The sequence below is a fragment of the Diorhabda carinulata genome, chromosome 3 (genome assembly GCF_026250575.1).
Source record: "Diorhabda carinulata isolate Delta chromosome 3, icDioCari1.1, whole genome shotgun sequence".
In the NCBI taxonomy this organism is placed as follows: Eukaryota; Metazoa; Arthropoda; class Insecta; order Coleoptera; family Chrysomelidae; genus Diorhabda; species Diorhabda carinulata.
In genome coordinates this window covers 16,279,311-16,294,166 of record NC_079462.1, presented here as the reverse complement: position 1 = coordinate 16,294,166, position 14,856 = coordinate 16,279,311, and the positions used below count along the sequence as shown (strand labels likewise).

At 28.7% G+C, this 14,856-nt stretch overlaps 1 protein-coding gene across 30 annotated transcripts in view; it reads left to right on the top strand.

Annotated features, from left to right (window-relative positions):
- Window positions 1–14,856, top strand: part of LOC130891374 (tensin-1) — a 115,464-nt gene that overhangs the window by 56,106 nt on the left and 44,502 nt on the right. For 2 of the 30 annotated variants that reach the window (XM_057796065.1, XM_057796055.1), the window contains exon 1: window positions 9,868–10,122. The exons of 23 other annotated variants lie outside the window; for them this stretch is intronic. In XM_057796065.1, the coding sequence (XP_057652048.1) occupies window positions 10,069–10,122 (54 nt within the window). In that variant the 5' untranslated portion in view covers window positions 9,868–10,068. Of the gene's footprint in view, window positions 1–4,190; window positions 4,572–9,865; window positions 10,123–14,856 lie in introns of those variants that run through there. 5 more of the 30 variants (XM_057796057.1, XM_057796052.1, XM_057796053.1 and 2 more) reach the window with 5 other exon arrangements.

Below are 14,856 nucleotides of genomic sequence, written 5' to 3'. Positions count from 1 at the left end.
ATATTTTCATTATTTCACTTTCCATAATACAATATCCGAGTTACTGCTGTACACGGAGATTCATCCAAGTGTTGCCAGACATTCTTGATCAGTTTCTTTAGATTTAGTTCAAAACAGTGGTGTGTAATAATGACGTAACCAAAATCGTATTTTGTTTAATTTCAATTAAAATAAAATTTGAATATTTGTTAAATATAGAATTTTGTTGCAAATTTTTTATTAGTTAACGTGTTTGAAATTATTTAGATTAAAGGAAGTTATTTAATTCTGACATGACATAAATATCTTGTCAGCCATCTTGTTGATAAGCGTCCTCTATAGGTTTGTATAAAATAAATTTCCAATTCTAAAAAATGAATCATTCTAATAATAATAATAATAACTATAATAATGATATACATAGTTATGATTTGAAAAGAAATAAATTAGATAATATGATTATTAAATACGTGAAGTAATAGAGTCATCTAGTGAGGGATATTAGAATTTGTTATACCGATGTACATTAGGAATTTTCTTTACCTAAATTTGTTGATGTTCCACTGTTTTCTCTTAAGTTCTTTGACCTTTTTTCTACACAAAGGAATTTTTTCCATATATGTGTATAAAATCAGTTATTTTCGTCATAGATATTTAATTTTTCGACAGAACGTATTTTCGTGAATCGATTTCGCGTAATTTTTTTTAAAACCAATACCCGGAAGAAGTTGATCGTTCTGAATTACAGGGTTTGTAAAAAAAATAAGCACCGATGATGCAAAAAATCTATTTTAGTCTAATCGAGTTTATTATTTTTTGATAAAATTTATCTCTATGACGCGTATTATCATTAAGATAATTTTTTAGTTACATTTAACTGTTTGTATAGTGATGAATATGATAAAGTAAATTTGTTTAAGACGTATTTACGTAAATATACATACAGGATGCGGTTTTCTGGTAAAAACTTCGTATTTCTTAAGCATTTAAACGAAATTCCCTTGAATTCTAAATATACAGATGATTTTGAATAACCCCCAAGGATAGTATCACAAATTCCGACTATTTGTCATATCATATCAAATTAAACTCTTAGATTCTTATCCACAACTGTTTAATACATTAGGCAACCAACCAACCATCGATTCTTTTGTCTTTGGGTAAAAAAATAGGTTCTAAACTCTCATTATTATTTCTTCATTTAATATTACGAAAACATTTTATTACATTAATTGAAAATTAACTGTAGTACACTCTAGAACTTGTAATCATACTTCTTCTTTTTTATCATCATTAAACGACAATCATAGATCTGTCTAAACTTATAAGCAATTTAGTGTAACTCCTAACAGATTCAGGGTAAAATAAAGTAAGAAAGTTAGTTAATCATAACTGTCGATGATTTCACTATTTTAATCCTTATAGTGGAAACTCTAAATATAAGTTTATTTTATTTAAAATAAAATACACAATGAAATAGTTTACTCATTGTAGGATTCTACGAGTGTACGGAAAATTAAATCATCCTACGAGTTAATAAAGAAGTTATGATGAAAGTACAATATTCAAAAATAATTTATGTTGTAACCTTGTGTGTGTTAATTGTTCAGTTATTTTAGTAAGATTGCGCGTCTCTTCATTTCGTAAGATAAAATATTACGAGGGTAATTAAAAAGTTTTTATTATCCTATTGGTAAATAAGTTGAATAAGGGAATTAATTTCGAAATAATAAAGTTACTTTATGTCTACACCCTATAAAAATATTCCAAATTACTAATTCATGTATATAAATGTGTAACATATGATTCAACACCAGAAATAATAACCTCTCGAACACAAAAAGAGGAAGTTCTTAAATATCTACAGATGTTACAGGAAAGGGTATATAAAAAGGCTTATTATTCATGGTACCATTTTACCGAACTACATACCAATTAACCAAATAGACAACAAAAAAAATAAGGAAGTACCGAAACGTAAAAGAGGAAGTGAATACGATATAAAAGCATTAAAATTGATACTAAAATTATAATTAGAAGGCAGATGTTAGTTTTGATTTTATTACTATCTTATAATATACAGATTGTCTTATTTTGGTTAACATTCAATATCTATTTATACTGTTATGCTTTGTTTGTTCTAAAATATCAACGACAATAAAAATCGGCTTAAACTTTATAAAATTTTTTTATTATATATCATAGTTTTTACATTAATTTAATCCCTCACTTATCAATCAAGTGATATCAAATAAAAGATATAGTTTAAAAAAACTGAAAAAAACGCTTCTAAAGGACATTAAATTGAAAATAATTTTCAAAATAAGCTTAAAACAATATTGAATTTAGTAATATATTTGGAAGGTGCAGAGGAGTAAAAGGTTGTTCAACAATTGTCAGATGTCATAGTTACCTTTCGAATGATACGTCAAACGTCATTTGCAATTAATATTTCAGTTGACGTCATTTATCACTGTGAAATTACATCTAATATTATTACTTTTACCTGTATATGGGTTTGTCTGTAACTCTCATTTGAACTAAGAACAAATGACTAATTAAAAAAATTCGTCCGACAGAGTATTCGAACGTCGGATCTCCGTGTTGGAAATCAAGCATTTCATCAATCTTATCAACTACACCATTAGGGTTAAATACAAGTTTCGATTAGATGTCCAATTTGTTATTTATTTTTTTTTTAATCAAGTCACCAATTTTTACTTGTTTTGACTTGATAAAAGTATAAAACAATCATGAAAGAAATAGAATTTTCAAACTAATTATACAATGTATACGTCTGTATTTGCGATCATTCGTGTGTGGAAAATTATTAAAAACTTATATCCGTAGGAATTAAAATTTCATGCTTTTTTTTAAAGAATAAAAATTCGCTTTAATTGTTTAATATTTATGAAGACTAATTGGAAAGGGTTTCCATTTCTGTGGGCGAATACTTCAACGACTGACAGATAGATAGGCAGACACGTTCCAATCAATTATACATACATTGTTTATAATTAGAAATTATTATACGAAACTTACCAATACGTTTAAAAATAAGGCTTATAAGGTTTATATAATAAAATAAATATTTAAATTAGTTTTGGAAATCAGTATAAAAAGAACAACAGTTAATATTATTATAAAAAACCGGTTAGGATGCTGTAGCTAATTGAGACATGGCGGACTAACTTTATACAATTTTTTTTGTATAGTCCAGTCAAATTAGGTTTTTTTCAATAGAAAATTAATATGTGTATACCACATGTTTCTTCTTGTTCAGTACGTCAATATTACGAAAAACGAAGGTTAAAATTTATGGGGTTATGTTTTATACTACTGTCTGAATGTCAAAATATACTTATTTTGTAAAAACACTCATTAACTATGTAGGTTGTAAATGAAAAATAAAACGGTTGAATTTAGGTTTCATAATTTTTTACAATAAAAAAATTAAAAGTGAAATATTTCTACTTTTGCTTTTCCCAGCAACTAATCAATGGATTAAAGTAATTTGTTTTTAATGACTTTTATTTTTCACCATATTGAAATACTGATAAAAAACATGTGACATCCGCATGTCAATTGTTTTTGTAAATCGTATTTTTTCAAGCAAATTTGATTGGACTAATAACCATTTGCCATAATTCATTTCAGAAATTTAATCTTGTAATACAAGTATCTGACTTAAAAATCAAATAAGCATAAGAATAAATCCCATTTGACATTCAGAAAGGTTCATAAACATGTCAGATTAACTGAATAAAAACAATTTGCCTATTTTGGTTCGTAAAAAATTTAATTTATCTTGAATATTTTATTATATAATCTGGCAACGTTGTATGAATATAATTTCGTACTATAACGTTTTAATAAGGTTCGTTCCAACCGTCCTTGGTACGGTGAGGATTCTGCGCAATAAAGATAAGCGTTCGTTTTACGAACGGTTCCAACCGACTTAAAACGATTTCGATAACCGTTCCAAGAACGATCTTGATTAGCATTTTGGAACAAACCTATAATATTTCAGTTAGGATTGTCAAACGTTCACTTTTTTGTAATGATTAAAAACGTTACAAATTTTCGGTATCATTCGAAGCACGCCAGTGTCCTCGACTAAGTGAAAATAAAATATAATAATCACTTATGCATGCAAAACAAAATGTATTGTAGAAATTCTAAAATAGCGATGATGTAATTCCATATTTGCTATTCTCATGCTGATGTCGTTTTCTAGTTAACGAACTGGCCAGTTAGTTTACCAGTTTAGAATTAGAACTAACGAGGTTGTCAGACGTTTTTTTCGGTTTGAATTTATTAGCTAGTTTACGATAGCTGAATATCAAGGTTAGATAGATATGGAAAAACATTTATAAGATATTTGTGAGAAATTATTTGCTTAACATTTATTCGTTATAAGTTATATGAAAACATCTTTTTAGTGAAAAAAAAAATATACGAGGATACAAATAAAAGGTGTATCTTATCGTTTTAAATTAGTCCGGTCAATATAGACATTCAAAATAACAAAAATTTCCGGAAAGTTAAATATTTGTCGAAAACTGGGGTTTTTCGGATTTTTCTCGAAAACGGTAAGTTTTATAAAAAAACCTTTGACCAAAGTTGTAGATTTTAAAATTCTCTACAAAAATGGTACATATCATTTTTTTCCTACGAGTTACCATTCATGAGATATCGCGATTCTAAGAGTCAATATTTAACCACATTTTTATGTATAAATTGACCGGTCTAAATTGATTGATTGAGATTGAATCTCAAATCTTTTCAATTTTAAGACACTTACCCAACCATAATATTTCAGGACTCAATTGATTTGAAAAATATACGGGGGTGATCTAACTTTGCTTATATTTTGAAAACTGTTTAAGATAGAGCTTCATACTAAATCTCTGTAGATTCAGGAAGAGTTGTTCTACAAACAATGAAAATTTCAATAATCTACTTCTTGTTTCCGAGATACAGGGCGTTAAACTTGTTGGGTAAGGTTTTTAGAATTTGAATGAGATTATGTTGAATAATAAATCATTTTCATTGTTTTTTCTACAAATAACAATAAAAATTTTAATCAAAAACAGTTTTAAATTATACTTAAACTTTTATTATCTTCCTAAAACTAAATTACGAAATCGCCGGTTCGTTTTGACTTGCAAATGCTAAAACAACATCTATACAACTCGAAGGCTTTCTCACTAATTTATAAATATTCTCGCATCTCAAAATACCAACTACAAAAAGTAAAAAAAAACACTAGTCGTCTCGTCTGGACTTGTATGTTTTTTGTACACGCTTGTGTGTGGATTTTGTTTTCATTCTGAATGGGAGATTATAAAGAATCAAAATGACTAATTTTGTGATAGTCTAGCATGACAAAAAGCTACTTTTAATAATAAAAAAACCTATATAATCATTCATAATATTATCTGTATTAACGTATCTAAATTAGATACATACCAAATATGTTTATGTTGGGTAATGGGTTTAATCAGTTAATTTAGTTGACCTCGGAACCCATCCCAATGTTATTTTTATTTTTAAAACTATTCTACTAATATCGATGATTGAATAAAACCATATAAGAAAACAATTACTTTCTCTTTAATACGTCAAAAAACTAAATCTCACTTCCGTTAGTGAAATTTAAAGGTTAGGAAACAGGAAAAAATCGCTAAGAGTCAGATTTGTGGTCAATCAAATGAAAACAGAACAGGTTCACACTTTACAATTAATTCTCGACTGTTTTTTTCTTTTCTGGAGTCTAATGATACACCCAGGTTTGATTTGGCCAACTTTTTTGCAGTTTGAGGTCGTCCCTACGACATCAAATTATTTACTGACTCCCCGGCTCACACAGGCGAAAAATTAAGAAAAGTCGGACAAAACCTATACGTAATCAATTCATAAAAAATTATTGCTAAAATAAACAAATTTTAAATTTAATCATAAAAAAAACTTTGTGTAGCGCATAATGTTAGCTCCTAAAGAAGATTGTTTTTTTATTTTAAAAAGTTTTGTGTGACAATAAATACAAGAAAATAACTTGTTTTTACACATTTTATTGTTTGGAATAAAAAAGATAATTAAAAAATAACCTTTCAAGAGATGCTTTTCCCTGTGATTTAGCTCCATAAGAAGCTAAATATCTTAATAAAAAAACCTTTAAAATAATGGAAAAAAAAATTATTCAATTCCAATATCAGGATTTTCTTAAATGTTTAAAATTTCTTGTGATAGTAATCCTGTTTTTCTAGGAAGCAATTTCCTCAGCCCAGTAATATATGGATCTGAGGAAACTATAAGCCTTTGGTATGTGTCTTCCATAGTTCGGGTTGTTTCGGCTTTGAGCATCTTCACTCAATCAATGGCGATCTCTAAGCCATCTATGATCTTGTGACCATGAATTAATATGATATGAATTAATACTTTATGTTGTAGGGTTGTAGGCATTTGATACCATGGATAGTTCAGCACATATATTGTCACAGTATTGTGACAAAATTTATTAAAATTTACTACATTAATAACGTAACCACATGATAAGGTTGATAATATAGTATGCAATCTTTAATTAGGCTTAGGCTTACTCCTGTTTTTTCGGCAACCACATCTTCATTTTGGAAAAAAGTGCGAACGGTGTTTCCATCTGTAGATATACCTCCACTCTGCCTTGGCTTATCAACGTTTTTCGGCAGCTACAGTCTCCTTATCCCATGGGGATCTCACTTGCCATTTACTTATTTTAAGCATGTACGATAAATGTATGATACACTCTGTAGGTAAACCTTATCCAAGCAAGCAACGATGAAATACCATAAAATAAAAAATCCTCTTTAACTGGCTGGTGAAGATAAAATCTTAACCCATTAAAATCTTTTGATGTTATTGGGCAGAGGTCGTATTCGTTATGGCATTTACCAATTTTCCATCTACCATTGTCATGCTCAAATGGTATTTTATGAAAATATGCTCTTCCGCTTCAACTCTACTTGGTGTTAGAGAGCCAAGCTCGGCTTGAAAATTCTGATATTCCTGCTTTGATAAGCCATTTGTAACTTTAAAGGGCGACAATATCTCGGCGATGATGGACGCGGATTTTGCCAAATTATTCGTGTATTTGGCAATACAAGTTCACCGGATATCAATTGAACAGGCACTACAGAAGTTGTAAACATGTAACCATCACAATGTCCTTCATTTTCAAAATGTTGTTTATATGTTGAATGACTGCCCGATCCATCACAACCCCATTTTGATTTAAGGCACATATTTTCTTGCTGATTTTTTGGAATTGATTTTATTACGTCAAACAACGATAAAAATAACTTGTTACTGGTATGGTCCATCAAATTCTGGAGAGAAACTTCAGCGCTTGATTCCGTGCAAACCATATTTTTGGGGTAACAGAACTTTTTTGCTGCTGTTATGGATTCGTATTGGGACCATATTGCAATTTATCTCTTTGGAAGACATTCGTATAATATTGTATTGAAATTTAGTTAACTGTGCTTCAATAACTAAAGATAAAGCTTTTTCTGCAGCAAGCGTTTCATGTAATGGTTTTTTAGCTATGTTTTCTGCACCATGAAGAGCAACATCTTTTACAATGGTTCCAGTTCTTTTCCGATAACCTCCGTTTTTCGACGTTTAGTGCGATCAGTACAATCCTCAAATAGGTTTTGCAATAGGAAAGCTGAGATGTTTTGTTCAATCCAAGTTTAGTTTTTTTCGTAAAAACGTACAAAATTCCTATGAGATGCTAATAACCTCGATTTGTATTCCGAGATAAATCGACTCAGCAAATGCTTGCTTTCAACAGACAAATCATCTACCTGTAGGGCAGTTTGCACTCTAGCTTGCAAGTACGCCATTTTGGCATCGTGGTTCTTGGAATCGAAATCCTTAAATAATAGTGTATAAAAGTGTTTTTCTGCTTAAAAATACGGCTTCTGAATTGGATCCTGCAACGAAATATTAACATTAAGGGCTTGCATACCACAAATGCGCCATTTTAGATAAGGCTCGCGAAAGGTCGCATGAGAATATTGTCTTATTAGTAAGTAAAAAGTGCATATTCACGTAGAAATACAACTTTAAGCCAAGATCTAACAGGATCATTCACTTTATCTCCATACATAAACAAATAATAAAAAAATAAATTAAAAGATAACCATAAAAATTACGCTAATATTGAATTTACACAAATAAAAAAACATATTCTCACCTCCAGGAAGGCAATCCATTTTATATATACAATAGTTGAAAATAGTTTTTATAAAATAGTCGGAAAAAACACAAAAAACAAATGAACAAAATAGCACTTATCAAGTAATCGTTTTCTCATTAACAACAGAACGAAGTTTTGGTTGTCGGCCCTCGTCGTGTTTATTCGTACAAGTAATAGATAGGGCCGCATTTATAGAGAGAAGTCATTGAAGAATAGAAAAAACTAAGAGCAATTTTAATTAATTTACTTTTTCAATTTAGAGTTTTGTCCGATTTTTCGCCTGTGTGCGGCTGTTAGACACTTTTAATAAACTATGTAACTTTCTAGTATCTTCGGTTTCCTGGAAATCTCTAATTTGTCATAAAAACAATACATAGAAATACCCGCCGTATAAAAAACGTAAAGTAAATAAACAGAAAATACTCGGCGCGTCCACCAGATTTTAACTATGGTTACGTATCAGAACAGGACTGGTATCACGGTCTATATCAACGGACGAGTTCGTAATATTACTTTTCATAAATAATTTTCCATTTTGGGTTTACTATATTAGAAGTTTAAATATACTTTTGTTTACAAACTCAAATGTGCGAAAAGTTAGGGACATCCTGTATTCAATTTGTTTTAAAGCCTATTTTCAAATTCTAGATTTAACGTATTGATAAGAGATAATCTCATAATAATCTTGTTTCTTTGATTTCAAGAAAATATTTCGTCATACTTTTCGATCTTACCTCGTTTTTAAAATATGTTAACTATTCTAATTTTATATTGACCTTTTTTTACTATAAACTTTTACACGTAAATTTTTCATTTACATACAAAACAATGGAATGAAACTTAAGAAGCAGTTTTTCTAAAAAAAAATTCCAAACTTTACCAATTCATTACCCTTGTATATAAATATATATATAAATTTAAACCACAAAATATGATTATTAATAAATCAAAACCTCAATAATTCTATGTGAAACCTTAAAAACAAAACCCTGACCTATTTTCTTGTGATTAAATTATAAATATTGACCCTCGAGTACGGCCCTGCACATGTCAGTTCTCTGAATCTTTATAATAAATTTCGATCTGTTTGCGGTAGTCATTCTATTCAAGTCAGGTAGATGGAAACTCTTTGTTATTCATATAGGACAAGGAAATTGTGGCGGTAAATACTCTTAAATGTCTTTTTCGGATGGTTTTGCTAAATCATCGGTCATTATTTATATACAAAAGGAACCATTTCTTGGAAATTTCTGAAAACCCTCAAAGAATCTATAATTTTCTTTTCACTTCTTAGAACTTTTTGTTTTTCTTGATGATTTTAAGTCCCTTTTCTATAGAAACTAACATCAAAAACATAAGTCAAATTCTTCTTTTTCTGTTGATTAAAGAATTATAGTTAATAAGAGAAGCATTAAACTTAGTAAAAAAATGAACTCACAACAAATAATGTTTTGATTCTGGAAAATCATCAGGAATATATAATTCACTCTATTAAAAATTCATTTTATTTAAAGATATATGTTCTTCTATTTTTAGATATCTGACCAATAAAAAAATTCACGGTTCTAATATTCCCAATAGTACCATCTCTCTTTCTCCCACACTCTCGGCGAGCGCTAATCGTTTATCAGAGCATTTCTTCTCTTATGATTTTAGTGTCGATAACTGTTTTGACTACAGCAGAACTGGTGAGCTTTCGATCGTTGAGCTTAAGCTTTAAAAAAAAATGCGTCAAAAATTGTATTAAAAAACGATAATGGTGACGCCGTGGGGGTGTTTTGTGATGAATGCAGGTGTAATATGATCTGTATAATTTTATAGGGAGGTTAATTGTGTCTAGTGAAACTATGCTGTCTACATACGCGCGAAAACCAGATTTATTTTATTATAATTGGACTGGGGTGAGTGCTCACAAATTTGTTGTATTTTCAGAAATATTAAATAGAAATAATAACAATTTTTTTATTTAGTTTGATTGTTTAAAATTATAAAAAATTAAGAACTAGTATAAATGTTCAAAGTTAACCTCAAATTTTAATATAAAATGACGGAAAAGTGATTTTTCGTTTTAATTTCTTTTGTGGAGTAATGTTGTGGAAAAATATCATTTTCCGTATTATTCTCATTGGAAATGAAAATATTTTACTAGATTTTTGGATGTTCTATTTTTTTTTCAATTTACTAATAATTAATATTGAAACTTAAAAAATCAAATCGAACTTTGTCGAATGTTTCAAAGGCGTAAAATCACACCCGAAGCTAAGTGTAGATGCTAAACAATTCCTAGCCGAATTTATAGATTTTAGTAAGTTGTAAACTACTGAAATATGTTCAATAACTAACCGAAGTTACTTTTTTTCTTAATTTTTACTAAAATCACGAAAAAATTTTCTATTAACGCCAACGATTCAGTTTGTTTGAAGTTTTATAGAATGGCAGATATCTGTTGATGCGAGCATTGTTGCCATTTTGATTAGAAATAAAATTCGTAGCCTTAGAAATAATTTTAATATCACAAAGAAAAAATGATTTTTGTGGTAATAAAACTATTTGTTATGAATTTTTTTTAACAATTAACATTTTATTTAATTTGCATCTAATTTTGTTATTCAATTTTATTTTTATGATGATTTACTCTTTTAGATATGTCGTAATTTCACGACCATCAACGCATTTGATAAAATTATAGATATCTGTAAATGACACCGATATTATGGCATTCCTTTGAAAAGTATATTCGTTACATCACAAAACGTGACGAAATTTCGATGTTTATCTAGAAAATTATTACAATCATATCCATTTACTCAATTAAACCCAATAAATCAAAATATATTTATAATTTTTGACCATCTATTTCCATAATATTAGTTAAAACGTTTTGAAATGAAAAATACATTAAATTAGATTGATATTTTGTAATTCTAAACTTATTAGGTACTTCATGTTTTCATGATGAAATTTGGCAATACAGTTATTTATTTGACACATAATGCAGGCCATTTCCTTTTGGGTGACGTTAGTATTGGCGGGAATTATAAAAATCTGTTTATATGATCAACAAAAACTAAATTTAACAATTTGCGGTGTTGCCAACTTCGATTCTACTACAGAAATTATTGGAAATAATATCAATAAAAGATGAAACAAATCGTTTATATTATGATTTACTTAATTTGGTTTATTAAAATCTTTTTTAATTTTTTTTCTATCAAAAAATTTTGAAAAACAAACCAATTAGGACAACAGAAAACTTTTTAACATTAATGAATCGATTATCACTGGTAATTTTGTATTTCTTATCGTCTACTGATATTTTCAAGTTAAGAAACAAAAAAAATATCACACGGGGTCAAATCTGGTGAATAAAGTTGATAGGGCAGCGGTTTTTTCGATTATTGTCTGAAATGAGTAAGAACGTCGTCAAAGTTTCTTGCATCATATGACTCATTCAATCTTTTAAAATGTCTCAACAACCTTCAAATTCAATCAGTAATCTACCAATACGACAAGGCTATATACTTATCAAACTGTCCTCGTATATATCAAACCAAACCGCGTAAATATAAATTATTATAAGTATCAACTTAGTTTTTATTAATTTGATTAAAAAAATTGAAATGAAATTTTAGGGTGATATATTACTTCCCTAACAAGCAACTATTTATCTATATGAATAATTCATTACGATATTTATTTCCCATTGTGCGACATTTGCAATTACGAGCCTTACAAACCATTGTGTGATAATTTTGTGAACGAAAACTTACGTGCGAATTCAAATTGTAGGCGGAATTTCTAATAGATCTTTAAAAAGCCTCATTAAAGTCCTTTCTATATTCAATATTCATAATTTTCATATATACACCGCTTTCAAATGGCTCCATATGTACTAGTTACTTCCTTATCGTACCTAAACTCACGATATATCACACAAAATAAAAATACAGTTAAACGTAATGGACATTTTTTAAAGTGACACTTAGATGGCTCTGCTTGTATTAAATTCTTACAATTCCATTTAATTTCTTGTATCCTACTCCTTCCATCGATATATTTGTATACACCCTTAACTCGTATTACTAATCATCGCACAGTGGAACAAAGATAGACAAGATGCCGTTTCTTTCTAAAATTGACACGACTTATCAATATAGGAATTGTATTCAACATCCTAGAATTACTATTTCCATGGTTTTAACATTGAAGAGACTCGTTTATAAATTTGACAGTTGTCACACTATTAGTTTATGAGATATGACCTCTATAATCGTATCGTCCTCAAAGGAAACTATTTACAATAATAAAATTATATTTTACCGATAAAAAGATTATTTCATGCTAGTTTACTGTTAAAAATATTATATGACCAAATCTAAAATTTTTATTTTATTGTATACTCGTGGCGTCATCTACCTATCAGACAGAGAAACTTTAATATGTCATGTCGGTTTGTGGGTGATAGGCAACCATATAATCAAGCAATTAAACGTAAAGAAAATGTCAGACGATGTCTATAAAAAGTTATATTAGGATCGAAAAATTTGTAATGTACTTTCTACAACGCAATAATACTTTGTATTTTATTAGCAGAATTTATTTTACTGCAAATTGTTACGAGCGGACATGGAATAACCATTTAACTATTTCTACAGGGCGATACGAAAACAACATACATAGAGGGTCGCAAAAAAATAAACAGTTTTAATAGTTCAACTCGGATAGCTAAAAAAATATTTTTACGTGTTTTGATATAAAATTTAATTAATCTTCGTGTTTTCTTTGTTGGGCCAGTTTGTTTCCAAAAAGATCGCGTTGTACAGATCAGAGTCTGTTATTCAGTACAGGTCAAGAGGCTAGCAAAGCCGCCATCTTGATCGGGGATTCTCGTTGTTTCATTCTTTAGACAAAATCAGCTTCTCGCCTCTCGGTGTCAAAAAATTCGATCAGCTGGCATTAACGTCACAAGGGGTAAAAATATCTGCGTTTGGATGGTTTGAATCACTAATTTTGATAACCAAAAAACGTATTTTTGAAAGCACAATGTTCCTAACCACAAAAATAGTTCAATGCAGATGTTTTTCTATAAATTTCGACATGTCACTGTAAATTTCAACTCCGCCATCTTGTTTTATTGGAAACTAACGAAACAACCCTCGTATACACGATTTACGGTACTCGTTTTAAAGGTATGCTGTATAATAATTATTAGTGACATTGAGGCAAATAAACTTGATCGCTGTAATTCTTTTTCTTTGGATTTATATATATATATATATATATATATATATATATATATATATATATATATAAACGAGAGATTGACATTTATCGCCAACACCAACACATATTTACAACACGTTTTTTTCTTTATGTATTTAGTTAGATACGGACACGTGATGTCTAAACAACAATTACTGCTTCTGAATGTTCTTGATTTTAGATTTCTTCTGTTTTAAAATTAGTTTTTTTTAATAACTTTTGAAAGATAGATAAAAAGTATTAAAAAAAAATTATTTTAAAACAGTAGATACCTAAAATCAAGAACATTCAGATGCATTAATATATCAAAATAAGAAATTGAAGAAATTCACAATAATTACTTGAGAATTCATACGGGGGTTGTAATAAAAGTTTTATAAAAAGAAGCGAAGGTTAATAAAGACAAATGGAATAGTAAAAATGAAAGAAATCCAGTGGAAAAGAAAGAGAATATAATAAAAATGGAAGGAAAAATTATTTACGGGTGATTTGAGTTCGGGAAAGTAAATGGGGGGAGTTTTAAAGGTGAAAAACAGTTTTTTTCCATTTTTATAATTTATTTTTTTTTACCTTATTTTGATTCAATATCGGAAAAGCACCCTTCGTTTTTTAATGTAATATTTTCGATTGAAAACTAGTGTGCTTTTTCGATATTAAATCGAAATAATCTAAATAAAGATGAATATTTCGAATAAGAAAAAAATACAGTGCATATGGGACATAAAAAGGTGAGTTTTTACCAAATTACGAAAAAAATAAGAAAAACGGCTCAAGTTATTTTGATTTTGTACTGTTTTTTTGCTCAAAAAAATTGAAAAATGATCGCTCCTGATCTATAATTAGATAATTTCAACTATTATGAAGATAATCGGAAATCGCTATCAAAGTAGTTTTATTATTTAACAGCCACACCTCGTATATTTATTTGGCAATAAACAATAATTTACGTGGTAAAATTTTCAATAGTCAACTTGGAGCGTTCGCTACGTATTGCATTAGATGAAAAATATCTGATTAGCACGAGATTTGTAAAATTTATTAATATCGAATGAATTTTTTATTTAAAATATTTTCTGTTACGCAATAAAATGTTAATTTTATCGTTTTAAATGTAATTCTACATACAAAGGATTTCAATAGATGATTCATGCCAAAGGTATGTTAATGGAAGCAAATAAAATTTTGTACGATGGGAAGGTAATTTTTTTTTATATCAACAGCTATTTGTCTATCTCGTAAATTATGATAAATAATCACGCAAATGAAGTTTCAGGCACGATACGCCCAATAATCTGAAAGTAAATGATGTACAATTCGATTTAAATTGAAATTTGACCCAAATCTAATGTTTTTTATTGAAGAGATTTAATTTT